The sequence below is a fragment of the Lissotriton helveticus genome, chromosome 5_1, assembly GCF_964261635.1.
Source record: "Lissotriton helveticus chromosome 5_1, aLisHel1.1, whole genome shotgun sequence".
In the NCBI taxonomy this organism is placed as follows: domain Eukaryota; kingdom Metazoa; phylum Chordata; class Amphibia; order Caudata; family Salamandridae; genus Lissotriton; species Lissotriton helveticus.
Genome location: NC_136065.1, coordinates 92,411,120 through 92,432,559, shown reverse-complemented (window position 1 = coordinate 92,432,559; position 21,440 = coordinate 92,411,120). Strand labels below are relative to the sequence as shown.

General features: G+C 45.8%; 1 protein-coding gene across 1 annotated transcript in view; it reads right to left on the bottom strand.

Moving 5' to 3' along the window:
• Nucleotides 1–21,440, bottom strand: part of LOC144752983 (E3 ubiquitin-protein ligase TRIM11-like) — a 200,820-nt gene that overhangs the window by 57,865 nt on the left and 121,515 nt on the right. Inside the window, exon 3 of the mRNA XM_078640793.1 lies at nt 9,607–9,837. Coding sequence (XP_078496919.1) covers nt 9,607–9,837 — 231 coding nt within the window. The remainder of the gene's footprint in view (nt 1–9,606; nt 9,838–21,440) is intronic.

Below are 21,440 nucleotides of genomic sequence, written 5' to 3'. Positions count from 1 at the left end.
ACGGAATCCCTGCTACACTCCCTCATCCGTCCAGGACCTCCGTGCTGCTTCGTGGTCTGAAGCATCTGCGGTTAGCACTCGCTATTTATATGTTGCCTGATTGGATAATTGTCTGCCTAATCGATTGCACCTGGTTGTTCTGTTGTGCATGCTGTCAGCGTCGCATGTTGGAATGACGCTCAAAATCACCTCTTATGTAATAATCTGTAATATGCCCGGATATTAGAGGTATATATCCGAATATTCACTTTCACGATAAAAATCACCTGCAAAAAGTGAAAACCCTTAAAACATTAATAATGTACAATAGCCTTTATGAACACCACCAGCATGAAGTGCCACCTTTGAATTCTATGTAGAAGGCGATGTATGAGACATAGAAAAATTACATAATGCCAGGACACTAGTATTATGAACATCCGCCAACATGCAAAGAAATGTACGAAGCGCAACTACACAATAACTTTAATAAAAGGTAACAAGAGCCAACTCGTAATAATAATGTGGCATGTCGTACAATCAAATATGTCACCCACTATGGAATACCATGATAAAACTTAAGGTATTGCTTGATAACCAAAAAGTATCGCAGAAACTCCTCTCGAAGAGTACACAGGAAGTAGTTTTCTTAGCTATAAATCGAATGTGCTATGAGAAGCGGCCATTTTTGTTTTCTTTCTAGTCTTTGTTTATGAGTTTTACTGAAGGGTGCATACGATCTCGTTCTGCCTCCCAATAAGTACATAATTCTTGTGATGCTCACACACATGAACGAATATAATATTTGTCATTAGTAACCTTTCGATTGAACACGAGAACATAATAATATCACTCGTTTGGGGGCGGAACGGTTTTTCCATTTTTTCCATTTCTATGATTTCGAGCGTCATTCCGTCATGTGACGCTGACAGCATGCACAACAGAACAACCAGGTGCAATCGATTAGGCAGACAATTATCCAATCAGGCAACATATAAATAGCGAGTGCTAAACGCAGATGCTTCAGACCACGGAGCAGCACAGAGGTCCTCGACGGATGAGGGAGTATCACTGTATACGTAAGTCCGACTCTAGCCAAGTCTTTAAATCGCCCAGCTAAGATACCCTAAGAAGAACCTTGGACTCCAACCTCCCTTTTGTTAACTTTATATTCCTCGAGCATAGCCAACTAGATTCACATTTTTTTACAGTGACTGAAAGTACCAAGAAAACCCTCCCCCACCCCGGCGCTGGCTCATGTGGCACGGCAAACAAAAGCAAGTGTATGTATTCCTCATTGGCCAGTTGTTTTGTTTTCTTTGTAAAAACCTACCATTTTCCTCGTTTTGTGTATGAATATGTGTCGACCACAGACAAAAGTGTGCATGTATGTATGTAAGGTGATGTCTACTTCCCAAAAAATACCCTCCATTAATATTGTGGGTGATTGGCATAATATTAGCCTGATATGATTGAATAATTAAGCCCAACTATTTGAAAAATATATCATGAAAAATATATCACAAAATATGTACTTTTTCACCACAGGGCGACAAAAATAAGACCAACATGATATTAGTTTTTTTTTAAAATCCATGCTATGATGATGTGTCACATTAACAACCAATAGGCTCTCATCTAGTTTTGTGGTTGTCTCTTTTTTCTCTCCACAGGTACCAATTTGGTAAACTTTTTTGAGGAGGTCATTTAGCCTCCATAATTTTCTTTTCAGTTGACCAGCCTATTTTTGCGGTCAGCTTGTTGTGAAATGACAGGCTTATAAAATATATATAATCTATTATCTCAGAGTGCAGTAGGGATCACAATAGTTCCTGATGAGTAAAGCAGTAGGGGACTGCTTACGAAACATGTCGACCAAGTAGAGAGTGTTAAAATTGGGGGTCTCTGGTTGGCACAGGTATACACTTGTGACAAGCAGGGACCCTCTCCTCCAGTCAGGGCAAGGGACTACTCCTAGAAATAACCCCTGCTCACCCTCTAGGCGGCGTGGTGCGAGCAGACACGGCTAATCCCCAGAGCATATATGGTTAAACATTTGCAGTAATATACCCAGTAATCTATCAACCCACCACACAGAGACACAAGGCTGTTTTTATGTAAAAATATACTCTTTATATTTCAACTTCAAGCAGACTTTAGAATACAGGCTTAACGATTCAAGAATGGTTGCAGTTACTTTAAAAATTATGCCACAATTTAATCTTTGTTGCACTGTTCGTTAAAGCCTGGGCGCTTTGTAGCGCTCCTGTGCGCTCCGTACGACAAACAAAGGAAAGGCCTCGCTAAACCTCACGCGCCTCACGTTAGACGCGTACGGCGCGGTCGATGCACAGAAGGGGTACGGGTCATAGCACTCCTGTGTGACTCGTACCGCGGAGGCGAACAAGGGTTTCAACGAGGATGTGCGCCTCGCGGACACTTCATTCCGGGGCGCAACGTACAGGACGACAAGGGGCACAGTACCTTAGAGACGTCAGGCTTCCCACGTTGCGGTGCCTCCCCGTGGTGATTCGAGCTACGGCTCGAGGCTGAGCTGTCATGGTGAGCTTGAGTTAGCGATGAGTTGTGGGGGCAGGCTCACACGCAGCGTACGCTTCGACCCTGGAGGGGGAGCGGCTGAATGCGGTGCGGGCAGCGGGGCGGTCCACAGGTACGGGACGTGCCCAGCCGCAGTACGCCCCGCAGCTGTTCACTTAACAGCAGCGGGTCGTTTCAGCAGGACGTTGATCAGGAAAGTAAAAGTAGGGCGGGGTCAATCTTTACTTTGAGAGCTACGGCTCGGGGCCAGAAGGGCGCGTCGCTTAAGCCCACCAACAGCATTTGTAATTACAAGCCCTGGCACTCCTGGTGCACTTTACTGGGGACTGACAGTAAACCAAATAAGCCAATCATGGAAACCAATCAATGTATACACCTTACATAGGGAGCACTTGCACTGTGGCACTGATTAGCAGTGGCACAGTGCCCTGAGCAGCTAACACCAGCAAAACACATGAGGCACATCAGCAAAAAGTGGAAGGGAGACTCACGCCAAGGTGCCCGGTCTAACAGAGAGTATAACTTACTCACACTTACTCTCTTCTTCCCCTTTTTAACGTTCCCAGCTAGAGATATGAATAAAGTACATTTTTTCTACTAGCCAGGGAATTTTTAACTTTTTATTCACACCTTTCCCTACCACTCAAATCATCTTCACTTATTACAATTATTACACTTATAGTCTATCCACACAATATTAAGTGCTCCCGCGTAGTCGTAGGTTGAAGCACGCCCCACCCTGTAGAGGGACGGGAAGACTCCTATGATGTAGCATGACACTATGGGATTCATAGTGTGTGAGGGGTATTTTAAAAACACCTAGTGCTCATGTAAAGCGCCCTGGTACCTTTAGGTCTAGTTTGCGCTATATAAAACTAAAAAAAATAGCCTAACGCTTTCCCTAGTGTTGCGGGGATTAGAGTTGAAACAGTAAATTGTACTATTCCAAAGTCCATTGCCCCCGTAAGCCAAGTCCTTGTAACGACTTGTGTTGAAAATGGAATGCGTGTTTCAGACACATTTGTTGTTCTGCTCAGGTGGGAAAGGAAAGCGTGGTTGTCATGTAACCCTCTCTGTCATCCCTCAGAAGGATGTACCCTCTCACCATCAGAGGAATGCTCTCTGTCACCCTTGGAGGGATACTCCCTGTTACCCTCGGGGAAACGCTCTCTATCACCCTTAGAGGGATTCTCAGTGCCGCCTTCAGATGGATGCCCTCTGTCAACCTCAGAGGGATACTCCCTATCACCCTCAAATGGATGCTCCCTGTCTCCCTTGGAGGGATGCTCTCTGTCACCACTCAGAGGGTTGATTTCTGTCAAATTCAGAGGAATGCTCTATGTTAGCCTCAGAGAAATGCTCTGTGTTACTCTTGGAGGGATGCTCCCTGTCACTTTCGGATGGATGTTCTCTGTCACCCTGGGAGGGATGCACTCTGCCACTCCTGGAAAGATGCTCTGTGTCATCTCTGATGGATGCTCTCTGTCACCCTCGGAGGGAAGTCCTGAATGCTCTCTGTCACTCTCGGAGGGATGTTATTTGTCACCCTCAGAGGGATGCTTTCTATCACTCTTGGATGGATGCTCTCTGTCACCCTCGGAGGGATGCTCTCTGTTGCCCTTGGAGAAATCTCTCTGTCACCTTCTGAGGGATGCTGTCTATCACCCTCAGGTGGATGTGTTGTGTCACCCTCAAAGGAATGATCATTGTCCTGCTCAGAGAGAAGCTCTCTATCATCCTTCAAGGGATGTTCTGAATGCTCACTATCACGCTTAGAGAGATACTCTGTGTCCCCCTCAGAGGGATGCTCATAGTAACCCTTGGAGGGCTGTTCTGGAGGTTTTCTGATGCCCTTGGAGGGATGCTCTCTGTCACTCTTGGAGGGATGCTCCCATCACTCTCAGAGGAATGCTGTCTGTCCCTCTCTGATGGATGCTCTCTGTCACCCTCGAAGGGATGCTCTCTGTCACCCTCGAAGGGATGCTCTCTATCACTCTTGAATGAATGCTCTCTGTCGCCCACAGACGGATGCTCTCTGTCTCCTTTGGATAGATTCTCTCTGGCACCCTCGGAGGGATGCACTCTGTCTCCCGTAGAGGAATCCTCTCTGTTGTCTTTGGATGGATGCTCTGTGTCACCCTTGGAGGGTTATTCTGGAGGTTCTCTGTCATCTTTGGAAGGACACTCTCTGCCACCCTCGGAGGAATGCTCTCTGTCACCCACAGAGCGATGCTCTCTATCTCCCTCAGAGGGATGCTCTCTATCTCCCTCAAAAGGATGCTCTCTTTCACCCTCCAAGGAATTCTCCCTGTCATCCTTAGAGGGATGATCTCTGTCACCCTCAAAGGGATGCTCCCTGTCACCTTCAGAGGGATGCTCTCTGTCACCCTCAGAGGGATGCTCTCTGTTACCCTGGAAGGGATGCTCTCTGTCACCCTCAGAAGGATGCTCTCTGTTACCCTGGGAAGGATTCTCACTGTCACCCTTTGAGTGATGCTCTCAGTAACCCTCAGAAATGTGCTCTCTCTCACCTTTTAAGGGATGATCTCTGTAACCCTCAAAGGGATCTCTCTTTTGCCCTAGGAGGAATGCTCTCTCTCACCCTCATCTAATGCCCTTTACATGGAGGTACTTCTCAGGAAGCTTCTCGGTTGTAAACTAATCAATCTATGTGAGCGGAGCATCATTATTAAAGTGACAGAGTATGACCTCAATAAGGAGGTTTATTCCTCAAATCCCACTCCAAGCCATACTGGTGAGGAATTGGCCTGGCATATGATGTCCACTATTCAAGTGGACACCTTGTACCAGTCCAAATGACCCTTTTTGATGGTAGGTTTAGACAACCTTTATAGAAAGCTATCCTAGTGGTAGCTGCCGAGAGCAGCTTTCAGGCTAAGTCTTGAAGGAATGTAAAGCAGCTTGTTTTACCTGTATATAATCTCTTGAATGACCAAATGAAAAGAGCACCACACCAGGTATATATATATATAAAATATATGTATTTATTCTAAACACACCCCTCTAGTCTCTTTATGAGGCTAGAGGCAAAAGTACAATACAAGAACTTAAATAGCACCCTGTAAATTAGCACAGTATACGTTTTGCTCGAGGGGGCTCACAAATCATATACTAAGAAAGTGGTATAAGTACTGCTGTGAACATAGAGAAAAGGCCTGGGGCCTGTAGAACCGCTGGGGCAACCAGGAACTACCCAAGGTAGGGACGCAGGAGACCCACGAGGGACGCATGCAGTGTCTAAACAGAGCCGCGAATCACCATTGACTTCTATGGAGAAAGTTAAAGTTACATTTTTAAAGAATAAGGACACTTGGGAGTGGACTACGGTAAAACCCTTTCAGTACTGGACACTTCAAGAGTCAAGACCCACGTGAGCACCGAAATACTCGTGTTACCTCACTCAGGGAAACCGGGTGCATAGGTGTCTTTTTGTGTCGGGTTTCGTCGTCGATTCCAAAGGAGAGCTGCAAAGAAGTGCTGCAGGCGACCAGGAGAAAAGTGTCCGGATGGATACAAGGGTGGATCGGAGATTTGAAGAACCTTAAAGCAGAGGGGACAGAGTCTGGATCCCTTGCCAGTGACCAGGATGGCGACAAGAAGATGCCAGCCGATGTCGGGTGATTTCAGGTGATGGAGGTGAATCTTGACTCTTCAGCCACGAGGACCAGGAGGTGTCGACGACAACCAGGAGCTGGATTCAAACTGTCCCATAAAGGATTTCAAGTGCTGCAGCATCAGTATCCGGATTAGACCCAACAAGCCTTGGCAACAGCAACCCACGCAGAATGCAGAGATTGGCTTCGGTGCAGACCAGCAAGATCTGAGGGACTCACCCTTTAGAGCAGAGATTGGGCACATCCGGAGCAATCAGGAAAGCCCAAGAAACAAAGGATTTACCTTTGTGAGGACCCACCAATCGGCGAACTAGGGATCGCAAAGGAGCCTCAAGCAGAGATGCCAAAAGCGGGCCAACGGAACACTCGTGGAGTGTAGGCCTACAATCTTCAGTGCAAAAGGTGCTCAGGGCTTGGACTACAAGTAGCCCAATGCACAACTTCGGGAAAGAATGGGAAGTAGGTGCAGTTGCAAAATTGCAGGATTTCCAGGAGTTCCGGTCCCACGTCTCTCGTGATAGCTACAGGTCTCAGCTTTGCTGGGGACTCGTGTCAGCCTCGGCGATGTCTGGAAGTGTGTGTCCTGCGTCCCAGATTCTTCAAGATCCGGCGGGAGCCTCGAAAACGCAGACCGGCAAGATGCTTCTTTGGTGCCTGTTTGAACAGGGGAGTCACTCCTTGACCCCAAGGGAGATTTCTTCCGTCTTCCATCGATATGGAATGTCGAAGGTCCAAGATTTCTGTTTCAGAGCTTCGTCCAGGGTAATCTAAAGTCTTACCCCCAGATGCATCAAAGTTATGTTTTGCGAGTCCTTAATAGCGAATTTTAAGGATTCACTATTAAAGACTCGCAAAACGGGATGCATGTAGGGATCGCAATATTATTTGCGATTTCTACTGATTCCTTATTTTCGATTCACTAATTGCTAATCGCAAATAAGGAATGGCTTTCCCATTCATTCCTATGGGCCTAAAGGCCCATAGGAATGAATGGGGAGTCATTCCTTATTTGCGATTAGCAATTAGCCATCGCAAATGTGCCGCAATTTCAAGGGTGCCAAGGTGTCCAAAGGACACCCTGTTGCACCCCTGAAATGGTAACGTTCACTGGTGTTGCGCACACACATGTCCCAAGGACATGTGTGTATGTAACATACAACTTAGAAAAATGCACTAAAGTGCATATTTCTAAGTTTTTGCTATTTACAACGTAGTATGACTTCGCGGTAAATAGCGGCCCCAGATTGCGAATTCGCAATCTTGGAATGGTCAATCTTGGAATGGTTCATGCATTGCATTTAAGGAATCGCAAATTGCGATTCCTTAAATGCAATCGCAATTTGAGAACTCGCAATTATTTGCGAATTCTTAAATTGCGATTGCCTGAACCCTTGATGCATCTCAAATGCCATTTTTGCGGGCGCAAAAGGGCAGAATTTTGCGATTCATACCGTTTGCGCTCACAAAAATGCTTGATGCATCTACCTGAACGTGACTGGGTTCCTATACTTATACCAAGTTTAGGAGTTGCACTAACTCTAGGGTCCCACCTATGGGAGGACCTGGGGAGGGGGTGGTTACACCCCTTCCCCTTTGTACAGTTTCGTGGAAGAGCTGGAGCTGAGTGCCCCAGCAACTGGTTTGAACCTGGGAAATGCACGGGAGACACCTTGTGTGCTCCAGGCACTGCCTGCAATGCATTCACTTAATGCAACCCACCCTGCCCCAATAGACTAAAGCCTGTCTGGGGAAGTGCTGGCACCTCCCTGGACAGTAAATCTATTGTCCAAGCCTCCCCTGCCCAGCAGCAGGAGGTCAGACTCGGGTCTGTGGCAGCAACATCCATTTTGTGATGCTGGGGCTCCTTTAAACTATTACCGGGTAAGTAAGTGTGTACATGTCTTCTCCCTGTAGAAGGGTGAAATGCTACCCCCGCCACCAGAACTGGCAGGGGGGTAGTATTCCAAAGTGTTTGACACCAAATACTACAAGGTTATAATGCACTTAAGAGTATATGGTATGGCTGTATCATAGAACAGCTATAAGGAAGGCATTCCGAAAGCTGCAGAGGGGCTCAGCTCATGCTAGGGCACCCTCTCACACAAAACCAAGCACTCTGCCTTCAGGATTGTCAAGGCCTGCCATAGGAGTGACTTATAGGTTTATATGTGTCTATATATATAGGTAGATATAGGTATACTATATCTAAGTAAGGGGTACAAGTACCACCTTACCCAGGCTGCAGTAGCAGATCTATGATGTCATTTTGGAAGGCTTCCCAGCGGTGGCATAATACATGCTTCAGCCCCTGGTAGGCCTCTGGGGTGCCTATGCCCTTGGTGTCTAAGGTACCATATACTAGGGACTCACAAAGGTAACCTAGTAACCAATCTGGAGTGAACCTAAGGTACATGCAATCAATTTAGAGAGAGTGCAGCTAGGCTGGGGTCCTGGTTAGCAGGGTCCCAGCCAGACTAAAGTCGATAAATCAGTGAAACACAGTAAAAAGTGGGGGTAACCATAGTAAGCAGATCCTACTCCCTGACATTCAGGTTGTCAAGACGATCCAGTTATGAATCAAATATATTTTGCTGCTAGACAGCAGTTTGTGGGCTTTCATGTCACACACTCTTTAAAATAACCAGGCGTTAAAAGTAATATAAAACTGTAACTACCCTTCAAACTAAAGTCTTCCATATTCCAGCAAAATTTTCCTGTTTTATTACTTTTGTGGGCCCACATGGTGAAAATAATATCTTTATGCAAATTTAGATAACATTTCAGTGCCTTGCCCACTTTTGTGACCACTTTGTTCTTTATGCAGCAATCTCTATCTTTAACTGGGGCCATACAAACCCCAGTGTGTTTCCCATTACTAAATACTCAGTTATATAGTTCACTTTTCACCTAACAAGAGATTGGTGCAAGCCGAAATATTGGCCCCTTGTGTCAGGCAAAAGAATAGAAATGTTTACAAATTTCCAAGAAAAGTGAGGAATTTGGTTTCTTTCCAATTCTCTCAGGTGTTCTCTCTCATTAACCTTTCCATTTTTATCCAACATTTCACACATTTTGCTCCTTGGTGTTCATATATTAATTACTGTCACTGGAATTGCTTGGTGTGTTGCATTATCCCTAATCGATAAAATACATAAATATTTTGTATACAGATGGATTATTAACTTGTAAATAACACTGCAAGAGGCCGCTGCACATTCCACTGCTTGTATATTGAATTGGGCTCTCAGTATCAATTAAGACAATGTAAATAATCAATGTCTGTATATTGTGTGTGGCTGTCCGAGTGCATGGGGTCACTGTGCATTGAGCCAGCCAGGACATGATGTGGGTTCCATCCATACATTTAATAATGAACACAAAATATGAATATTTCTCTTACTTCTTTTGTTGTATTTCCCACACAGTATCTCACCTTCAGGAGTTCCCATGCTGGTTCCTCACACTTCTTTTCTATCCCCGTTATCAGGGCATTGAGAGAGGTGATTTGATTGGACAATTTATTGATTTTTGCATTTTCTTCCATGGTAATTCTCTTCTCCATCTCCTCCAGTCTCCTGTGTAGTGTTTGCTCATTTTCTTTCAGGAGTTGCTGCAACCTTTTAAACTCAGATTCAAATGTCTTCTTCTCAGTTATTAACTTCTCCTGTCAGAAACAAAGAAAAGCGGGTTAGATATTAAAACGCTTCCTACGAGCCGCCCTTAGAGCAGGAGTCCAGCGGGAGAGTGGAGCAGTTGATAATTTACTTCACAAATCAGAACAATATTGTGCTTTTCCTAATTTCTGAGATACAATATCTTACTACCTACCCTTCTATCATCTTCCGTCCTTCTCACACTCTCGCCCTCCCCCTGCCCTCAGACACCCCACGAACTGTAGACAGGTAAGAATTTGTGAAGCTGCAGAGAAGCTTGATCCATGGAGTGATTGCAAGGAAGAGAAGCCATCGTAGGCAGAGACAGTCAAAGACCCCGAGACAGTCTGAGGGCAGAGACTGGCTGCAGTCAAGTGTGAGTTGATGTGACTGAAGGAGATAATGTAAAAGAAGTGGGGCTGGGAAGTTTCAGCTCTTAACCCCTCCCATGCTCGTGACGGAACCGTTCCGTCACGAGCCTCGGGTGGGCTGTGCTAGTGACGGAACGGTTCCGTCACGGCCCGCTTGCCGCGCCTGCGCGGCGCGAATTCCGCGCCTGCGCTGACGTTCTAAAGAGCAGGTGGGGCCGTGACAGAACCGTTCCGTCACAAGCACAGCTCACCCGAGGGCCGTGACGCAGCGGTTCCGTCACGAGTACGGGAGCGCTGCGCGGCCCCACCTCCCCCTTAGCGCTGCGGCGGAATAGCCACCGCAGCGAAGGGGTTAAGATGAAAGACACAAGATTTGCGGGGTGATGCAAGCTGCCCCTGTCCAGCCTGGCCAATGAATGTGTTCACCCAGAAGGAGTCACTGAGGACGTATCCTACAAAGGCCCTCATTCAGAGTGATGGTGAATCACTGATGTGGTAATTTAATGTTGAAAATTATAAAGAAATGATGCCTCCATGCAGTGTCACTAGTATACAGGTAGAGGGTTGTGCTTTTCTGCTGTGTCAAAAGTATACAGGTAGAAAGCTGTGCTCCTGTGATGTGACACCATTCCTGGTAGTGTTGTGTTCTTGTATTGTGTCACCAGCAATGGCAGCTGACATCGATCTGGCATGGCGAGCTGGGGGGGGGGTTCAAAAAAAAGAAACAAAATCACTTATCTCCTGTCACATTCGTTCCACGTCATCTCTCCTCCCGTCCTTTCAAACAGGAAGCAGCCAGGCTCCCATGGGCCAGTCACAGGGCCGGTCAAAGCGTCATGCGCATTGCAGTGTGCACACCATTCCCCCTGCCTTGCTCTACAAGCAGAGCAGCCCCGCCCCCAACAAGCTGCTGCAGAAGGAACAAATAAAATGATAATAACATTGAGGAGTTATCATTTTATTTTTCCTTTCTTTTACTGCTGCACAGCAGTGAGGCGGTGATCCTCCGCCCTAGCGGAGGAGCTGCCACTCTTCACCAGTGCTAACAAGGAGAGTGTTCCTGTGTTGTGTGAAACTGTATTGATATAGCTCCCTAAAGCCCACCTGGGACTGAGGGCTATTCTGTTTTCAACTATTTTGTAAATGTGTACTTGAAACATGGCAGAAACCTCTAGGTGCTGGCGAACGCAAAGAAGAGCCAGGGCTGCCTCTTTCATAAATGAGGAGAGATGAGGCATGTCTCATGTGCTCTGAAATGATGAATAGGAGACGTGGAAGAGAGTTTAACACTAGTGCCAATAAAAGAGCCTTAATTAAATTTCTGAAGAAACAGGGATCAGTCAGGGTCTCTGAGGTAACAACACAATTGCATAAATGTTTTAGAAATATTTAAAGGCGTGCACCATGACAAATCCATTACGCAGCCTATTTTGCTAAGTTTATAATATCTTTGCTATATATGTTGGCTGCTGAGCTGGAATAGTATGTGAATGTTATTAAATTGAGAAACATATACCTCAACACAACCCTAACATAACAGGTGTATTTGTAAAGCGCACGATTACCCGTAGGTATCTTGGCGCTGAAAAACAAATGTTTATTGTTACCCAACTCAATGGTACTCATTTTATCGACCTCAGATGGATGAAAGGCTGAGTGGACCCGCCAGGATTTTAACCTGTGACCATGAGGTTGAACACAGGCCTTTGCAGTGGACGCATTAGTCCACTGAGCCCCCAGACCCGACCGTGGTTATTTTACTTATTGTTATTTCTATATAACACAAGAACCCTTAGCCTGCCCAAAATAAACCTAAGTCCTTTTGAGATTATCAAATATATGCTTAACTGTTTGGAATTATTTCATAGTACATTTTAAATTGATAGTCCTTCTCCTTGTTGTTTCTACTCTCTGTGGACCTATGGGGGTCTTCGTCAGGACAGGATTCCTAGTTTTAGCGACCTGTTGATAATCTGCATCCCGGAGCATGACTGGGTCACTAATGTCCTGCAACAGGGTAACCATCATTCTCCGCCATGTTGTCAACACAGTATGTTCCTTTTTCAACTTTATTTAGATTTTCAGGAAGCATCTAGCAAGTAACAGTCTACATGGCAGTGGCTGTTGTTACACAAATAGTCTTCACATGCAGAACGCCAGACAAAAACATGGCAATGTACAGGTTATTGGTAGTACCATGCCCAAGGCCCTTCTGAGCCCACAGCATGTGCATCACTATGAGGGTTTCATTTTTCATCAAACACTTCTGGCATTCCATGTAACACTTCATTTGCACGTGAGGGGCAAGCTCATATCTTCAACCCTTCAATCCAAGACAAGATCACCTTTTGAGCCATCCCTTGGGTTTGGGTATCGCCTACCCACCTCTAGACACATTCTTAGCTTGTTCGTCTGTGCTCTGCCCTAATATGTAGGTTTGGTGAGACCCCCATATATGCCTCGGGCGGCTGACCACAGAGAGGAGTTCTTGGTAGTTGTCAGAGTGCCTGTTGCAAAATGCCATCTCACTATGCCATTCCCAGATCGTGGGCAGCGGGCTGCACTCCCATCATATCGCCAGCCTATGCCTAGCAAGCAACACGCCTATGGCCACTAGTCGGCGAACCCCTTTACCTACATCTTTATCAGACCCTGGCAGCACCAGGAAGGGCGCCCTCTTCAGTGTTTCTGATGTACTGGCCTCCAGTTCTTCCTGCCACAAAGTTTGAATGCCTGGGCACTGCTAGATTAAATGCAGGATGCCAGCCTCTCTTTCCACACAGTGCCTACAGCTAGCATTCTCCTGTAACCCATAACGAGCACGTGGGCCCGGTGTATAGCACGCTCTGTTGATATATCTGAAGTGGAAGAGTCTATGTCTACTGTTCAGTGAACAGTCTTTATGAAGGAGCAGCAGTAGCGCCATTGTTTGTCAGTGATGTTGATCCCCAGATCCCTTTGCCATTCCAGTCTCTGCTATATGAAGGGGGTGGTTGTTTGCAATACATAAGACAACACCAACAACTCTGGGGGCTCTAAGACATCCTCGCCCAGTAGCGCCTTCAGTCCATGCCTAGCCCTAAAATAATGGAGGTGCAGTTACATAGTTGGGCTATCACACCGGTGACACACCTGATCCCACACGCGCTGTCATTGAAGCAATCACCCAGGGTATTTATACCAAATTCCTGTAACGCTTGCACCGCTCCTCCTTATGCAGCACGGCACCAGGACAGTGGTAACTGCGTTTCTACCCTCTGTGGACCGACTTCTATAGCAATCTTCATCAAGACGGGGATCCTGGTTTTGTGGATCCGTTGACAATGTGAAACATGTACTCTCTGCATCCCAGAGCGTAATTGAGAAATGAAAGACCTGCACCAGCATAAGCGCACAAAAGGTAATCCGTGAACTTTATGATGGGATAAGATGGGACACCTGATTGTTAGAACTGGGGGTCTCTAGTTGGCAAAAGTATGTACCTTTGACCAAATAGGGACCCTTGCTTCTAGACAGGGAAAGGGGATTACACTCCTGGATAATCCTTGCTCACCCCGTTGGTAGCTTGGCACGAGCAGACAGGCTTATCTCAGAGGCAGTGTGTTAAGCGTTTGTGAACACGTACAATAATACAGTGAAAACACTACAGATGGACACCACACCGGTTTTATAAATATACGTATTCTTTATATAGACTTAACACAAGACCACAAACAACAAAAATCCACAATACTGTAAACAGTAATACTTCAAGATGGTAGAAGTAATTCAAAAATAGGTTCTTCACTTAAAAGCAGTCTTGAGCAACTGATAACCCCAACTGGAGTTATCACGACATCGAGGTCAAAGAAGTCCCAAAGCACGGCACCAATCGCGAGGTGCGCGGAGTCGGGCCCAGAGACAAAACTGACCCACACAGAACAGTACCTTGGAAAAGTGAAAACAAAGAGAGCTCATGGAGTTGGGGAAATGCGGCGTCGTTGGCACTGTGCAGTGTCGGTTCCTTGCTTTGGGGAAGGCGATGCGTCAGGTCGTCGATGCTTGCACAAAGCAGGGGATGCGTCTGTTCCTTACCGGAGAGGAGGTGACATCACAATGGCGCCGAAACCACGGTTCCGTACAATGTCACGATGTTGATGAATTGTTGACCACCCACTTTGAGAATCGGCTCCGCGATGATGTCGGCTTTGGGGTCCATGCAGCACAGCGGCCGGCTTCGGGTCTACTTTGCAAGTTGGAGCAGTGCTCACTGCTTCGATGCAGATTACAGTCAACAAAAGGAGGTTTTGGGTCCTATCCCTACCAGCTGGACCTCAACAATCGCTAAACAGAACACAGTGGCTGGTCCTGTTTGTTTTATGAAAACTTGAAGCCCCACCCAGCCTGTAAATGCTACGTGGGCCAAATTAATTTGGAATTTATTCATTTATCATTTTTTATATTGGTTTCATTAATTCTTTTGTACGACAAGAAAGGCACAGTTGTCAAGCAGTTGAATCAACAAACAGACATCGGAGTGCACAATATATACAAGTGACAAATTAATTCAAATGACAAAGTAAATCACAGTGGATTATCAAAATTGTGAACACCAAGAACCACGTTACTATATACAATACATATTAAAACATACAAAACATTCCATAGAAGCGACACAGTCCTTTAAATTATATACCAATGGATAGGCGGAAAAGACAGATGGTACAGACTTCCTGCCTATCTCAAAGAACCTGTGAGAAGGTGTTTTTAAGGATTGGACGGCTGGGGCAGGGCCAGTGCTACTACTTATTCCCAGCTGCACCCTTCTTCCTTATCACAGGCTGGGAGTCAACGCGTTTCGAACCTACGATGAGCTCGAGGTTCTCCTCAGGACGTGGACTGTAAAGGTCCTTTTCTGTAATTAGCGCACAGGGGCTGCTGGCCGGGTGGAACTTGAAAGGGGAATCGACACAGTGGTGACTTTCTGCCAGGGAACTTGAATGCGGGCAGAAGACGAAGGACCCGACCGGTACTAGGTTCGGGGATCACCAGGGATGTAGACCTCTTTCAGGGACCGCTGCCGAGGGACTTGAATGCGAGCGTGAGATGGAGCCCCGACCGGTACTGGGTCCGGGGATCAGCAGGGTTGTGAATCGGAGCCAGCCCTCGGCGATCCATGCCAGCTGCCGGCGGATTCCCAATGATGTATTTTCATTCTCGAACTCACGTTTCTTGAAGGAGATTCAAAAACCGAATTTAAAGGACTGTGTCACTTCTATGGAATGTTTTGTATGTTTTAATATGTATTGTATATAGTAACGTGGTTCTTGGTGTTCACAATTTTGATAATCCACTGTGATTTACTTTGTCATTTGAATTAATTTGTCACTTGTATATATTGTGCACTCCGATGTCTGTTTGTTGATTCAACTGCTTGACAACTGTGCCTTTCTTGTCGTACAAAAGAATTAATGAAACCAATATCAAAAAATGATAAATAAATAAATTCCAAATTAATTTGGCCCACGTAGCATTTACAGGCTGGGTGGGGCTTCAAGTTTTCATAAAACAAACCGGACCAGCCACTGTGTTCTGTTTATCGATGCAGATTACGGCGTCACTCGCTGGCGTCGGTGTTGCAAATTCCTTCTGTAGCAGCTAGAACAGCAAGTTCCAGATGCAGGCAAACAGAAGAGGTGAAGTCTTTTGTACCCCCGAGACTGCTGACAGGAGGCAAGCTCAAATTCAAGCCCTTGGAGAAATATTCTGCAAGATGATGAAAGTTCCTTAAAAGTTCCTTCTCCTTTCCTTGGCAATAAAGAAATCACTGCAGGCCTACCCAGCAAACAGCACACTGGCAGGGGGCAGTCCAAACTCGTGCAACTTCCTTTGGCAAAGGTTAGTCTTGATTTCCCAGAAGTGATCTAAAGTCTTGGGCCCCATATTTATACTCATAAATCCTTTGTCCTCTGAAGGCAGAGGGTCCTGTACCAAGTCCATAACAGTTCTGGGTGCATTCTGCCAATGCACCATTCTTTCCTTAGTCATGGTATGCTAGGGTCATCAGACGCACTACAGGAGGTGGAGCCAGCATTGTGGAAGGCAAGCACAGCCCTATTCAGGCCCAGGTGCTACTCCTCCCACCACTCCCAATGCAAATAGGTTGATTCTGCCTAGTGCTGGCTCACCCGGTCTCCTGGAGTCCCCCAGCCCCTGTCACTCACAAAACCAGACGGCAATATACAAGCTAGCAGAGGCAGGCTGGATGGTTAGGTAAGAATATACCTACTTTCTAAAAGTGGTATTTTCAAACACAGAATGTTAAAGCCAACTTCACTGAAAGATGTATTTTATCATTCTGAGTTCAGGCATACTAAGCTCGAATTTCTACCATGTTCCCTGGGTCAGTTAGGACTATAAGATGTTATAATCAAACTGCCCATTGTTGCCTACTGGGGCAGGTAGCCTTTCAATAGTGAAAAATGAAATAGGCTGTAATTCACTATCAGGTCATGCCACACACACCAGTGCATGACCTATGTTTTACATACAATGTACCCTGCCCTAGGGCCTACCTTTGGGGGGTCTGATATGTAGAAAAGGGAAGGTTTAGGGACTGGCAAGCGTGTGCACTTGCCAAGTCGACATGGCAGTACCAGACTGCATGCAGGCTCCGCGATGGCAGGCATGAGACACACTTTCCGCGCTGCTCCACTGGGTGGCACAACCAGTGCTGCAAGCCCACTGGCAGCATTTGATTTAAAGGCCTTTGGCACCCAGGGTGCACTAGACTAGGGTCTGACACATATATCAAATAAGCCAATAATGGAGTCACTAATTCGGTACATCAATTAAACATAGGAAGAACTTGCACTGTGGCGATGAATAGCAGTCACACAGTGCCCAAAGCATCAACACCAGCAAAACATATCAAAAACAGATGAGGCAATCAGTGAAAAAATGGAAGGGAGACTCACGCCAATGGCGCCAGGTCTAACACTGACTGCATGAGAAACTGGCCTCCTGACCTTTTGTGTGGCCGTGTAACAATACCCTCACAACTGAGTTGACACTACCCATGTCGTGAGTTAGCCACCTAAAGTGGTGGTGGCAGTGTACCAAGTTCTCTGAATAATTAATTAAGACCAGACCTTTTTCCTGTGTCCAATGAGAGTGCAGTCTACTCTACTGTTTTGATGTGAGCCCCAGGCCCTTGCTCTAACCTTCCGTGTGCATATCCAGTGCAAGTAGCGGATGTATGACGTTATAACGCATACTATTACTCCGCATACCATTACAACGCGACTTTTACTCCGCATACCGTTACAACGCATAGCGCCTTGGGGCGCTGGATAGTGGTAAGTATAATTTTCTATTCCAACACCAGTCCCCGTGGACACTAGGGAAGGTGTTGGATAGAAAATTTAACTTATTCCCTATCCTACAGCGCCCCCCAGCGCAATGCGTTGTAATGGTATGCGGAGTAAAAGTCGCGTTGTAATGGTAGTGCGGAGTAAAAAATGCGTTGTAACAGGTGTATACCGCAAGTAGCACATGTGTGGTAATAGGAATCTGCCTATGGTGAGAGTCTGAGTATTGGGGCCAGTGGCATCCATTTTGTATCCCTGTGGTACAAGATGGAGGGTGGAAACAGCTTCCCAAGACAATGGAAGTCTATTGGCTGAATTCCTGGGGTTTGATGATCCAGACAATAAAGTGAGTGAGGACGGGACAGAACTGCTTCTGAAAATTAAGTTTATCACATCAGTAAGCGCTGCAGCTCCCATAAAAGACAAAAAACAAACCGCAATCACAAGCCTCTTTCCTAGTAAAGCAAATAAAGATCCAAATAATGACTCCATGTCTGCGGGGAAACCTGAGCAAAAACAGAAGGGGACTCTTGAGAACTCGCCTAAAACAAAGAGGAAAGTAAAGAAAGTATTGACAGCAATCAAGCCCGGAAATCATGGGGATCAAGTAGTGAGACCACTGTTCTTAATGCAAATAATATGACTGAGAATATGACTGAGAATATACCACAAAATGAGGCAAACAATCAAGGGGCTATTTACCAGCAGGACAGTACTCAGGAAGCCCGCTCTGACAATATCGAGTTGGGCTACATGTCCCCAGATCCAGCTGAAAACTTTTTTTCTCTAAACAAAGAGTCTGGGGTCTCGGAAAGTGTACATTCACATAGTGGAAGCAGTGATGAGGGGTGTGACGATACCTCAGCAAGCAATGGTAGCCAACAAGATGGCCAAAAAAGGCCAAGGAAATCTAAAAGGATCTCAGAGGGGAGAAAGACTAAACAGAATATAGATATTGAGGATGAGCTGAACTCGGATAGGACTATTCAGACACTCAACCACTCACCCTGTTAGGGGGGCAGGGAGCAATAACAGTTGACAAGAGGTCCCAGGAAGACACAGATGGCTATAGAGCTCCAGCGCAGATGTTTGAACCCACACTAGCGATGATTTTACAATCCCTAAATGCATTTCAGAGCGAAGTCAAATCTGAAAATCGGCTGGCTCGAGTGGCAGCGAAAAAATTACAGGGGTCAGTGTGCAAAATAGGGAAGACCTGCACGGATATAGCTGAAAGGATGAGCATGGAGGAGAATCGGACGGAAATACTGGAAAATACAGTGGACTCTTTGAAAACCCAGGTGACCTCACAAGGAAACACAGTAAATGACATCATGTGGAAGCTTGAAGAGGCAGAAAATCGCCAACTTCGGAATAATCTGCGGAGACTGGGTATTCCCAAGAATAGTGAAGGGAGCGATATACGTGCATTTTCCACCAACCTCTTCAAAAACGCATTCCCCGAGCTTACACATTGGGATTGGGACAAAGAAATACAGCGCGTGCACAGATTCCCATTTTCACCTCCCAAACATCCCCGTGGGGAACAATCTTTCCCTAGAGTCATCCTGATATTCTTTGGCAATTTCCTATTAAGACAAGCAATATACGATCTTGCAAGGCCAAACAAAAAGTGGAACTGGGGAAACTTTTTATTTTTTGCTAAACCGGATTTTGCATTCGTCACAGTTGAGAGACAATGGAGACTACGGCAACTATTCACACCCTTCCAGAAAGCCGGGGCCACCACTTTTCTCCAAAATCCTGCCAAACTGAAAGTGGTATCACAGGGCCAAACTATGTTTTTCACCTCGGAAATACAGGCGGAGCAGGCCTTGAAGGAAATCATCACTGGGAAAGCAGGGACCTTCTTCTTTTTTTTCCCTGTAAATTACAGGTCGGAGCTTTTCCTTTTCCATCCTTGCTTTTTTTTCTTTTTTTGCTCTTATTATTGATTGCTTATCAGTTTTTATTTTTCACAGTAATAAGTTTAAGAGAAAATTTGGTAAAAAAAATAAATTTATTTTTTTAGGGCCAGACAGGGAGAATTCACGGATTTGAGGGATGGGGGGGATGTGGAGAGTGGGTGAGGTTGGTCAGATGCTATCACACAGGCTCAGGTTTGAGCCTGGCGGCTTAAAAAAGGTTGGGGGTGGGTTGGAGGGTGAGGAAGATCAAGGTCCTCGATGTTCGTAGGGTATATCCAAAAAATACAAAACGGTATAAATTTGGAAAGAGAAGTATCGGAAAAATAATATTTTTGTTTAGAAACTGCTACAGAAGTCAATTGTCGTTCAAACAAATATTAATATGGCTAAGTTAAAAATAGTTTCAATTAATATATGTGGCCTCAACGATATAAAAAAAAGACAGAAGATAGCTGTGGGACTCCAGATGACAGGGGCTAATATTATATGTTTACATGAGACGCATATAGAGGGGTCGCAACAATACTTGTTCAAAACACTCGGATATCGACTTATCACAGCCTCAACACAGGGGGTGCGAGCTAGGGGAGTAGCCATATTGGCAAGAGGGGGGGGGGGCTATAGTTCACGCGTTCATTAGCTGACAAATTCGGACGATTTGCAATCACCGAATGTTGTTACAATAAGGGGGAAAGTAAGGTGACGTTGTGTACTATTTATGGTAATGTCAGTGATGATCCAGATGTATTGATTAATGTCTCTAATGAATTAGTGCATTGGCCCCTACCTTATGTTTATGGTTCAGGGCTAGGTTTGGGTTTTGGGGTACAGGGTTATTTTTAGGGTTCAGGGGTAGGTTTGGGTTTTGGGGTACAGGGGTATTTTAAGGGTTCAGGGCTAGGTTTGGGTTTTGGGGTACAGGGGTATTTTAGGGTTCAGGGGTAGGTTTGGGTTTTGGGGCACAGGGGTATTTTTAGGGTTCAGGGCTAGGTTTGGGTTTTGGGGTACAGGGGTATTTTTAGGGTTCAAGGATAGGTTTGGGTTTTGAGATACAGGGGTATATATAGGGTTTAGAGCTAGGTTTGGGTTTTGGGGTACAGCGATATTTTTAGGGTTTAGGGATAGGTTTGGGTTTTGGGGTACAGGGTATATTTATAGGGTTAAGATGGGTTAGTGTTTATGGGTGTTGGGGTATTTTAAGGAGTAAGGAAGGGTTATGATTATGGGGTGCAGGGGTATTTAAAGGGAGCAGGGTGGACACCCGGAGCTGGAATGTACAGAACCTGGGAAGAAAAAACAATTAAATATTGGGCGCAAAGCTCGCTTTTTTTTCCGTAATCCCGCGCCCTGCACACGCCCACGCCCCCAGCACACTCCCACAGCACACGATATGAGACATGGCATGAAGGGCGGCACGTACCACACGCCCCCAGCGTTTGTCACGCCCACAGCACAACGCAGACACGCCCACAAGGGACTACTTTGCTGGCACGGTTCCTTTACCTTTTAAATGTATATGATGGGCGTCTGCATAGCCTATGTCCTTCTGCTGCAACTGCCCTTTCCAACGCTGTATTGGGTGTTGTGATTGGTGCTGTGGTTCCTGAGATTACCCGCCTCAAAGGTTTGGGCTCTCTCTTTATTATATTAGTATAGATATAGATAGTGTGAGACTGATCTCGAAAGAATCTAATGTCGGTAATATACCCAATCCGCAAGAGCTCATTCTAGGGGAGGGCTGTGAAGGTTGTCTGTGGCGTCATGTTAATGATAGCTATTTAAAACAAAACAAATTCAAGACTATATCTAGTGTATATAAGGTTTGGGGCAATGTCAAGAAACTACTGGGGTTGGGGCGCTACTCTTATTACACCCCTGTGAGCAAAAATACAGATCTACCAGAGATCTTTCACAACACCTGTATAGAGAGATGGATTGAGGCAGGAATGCAACAGCTCGGGTGCTT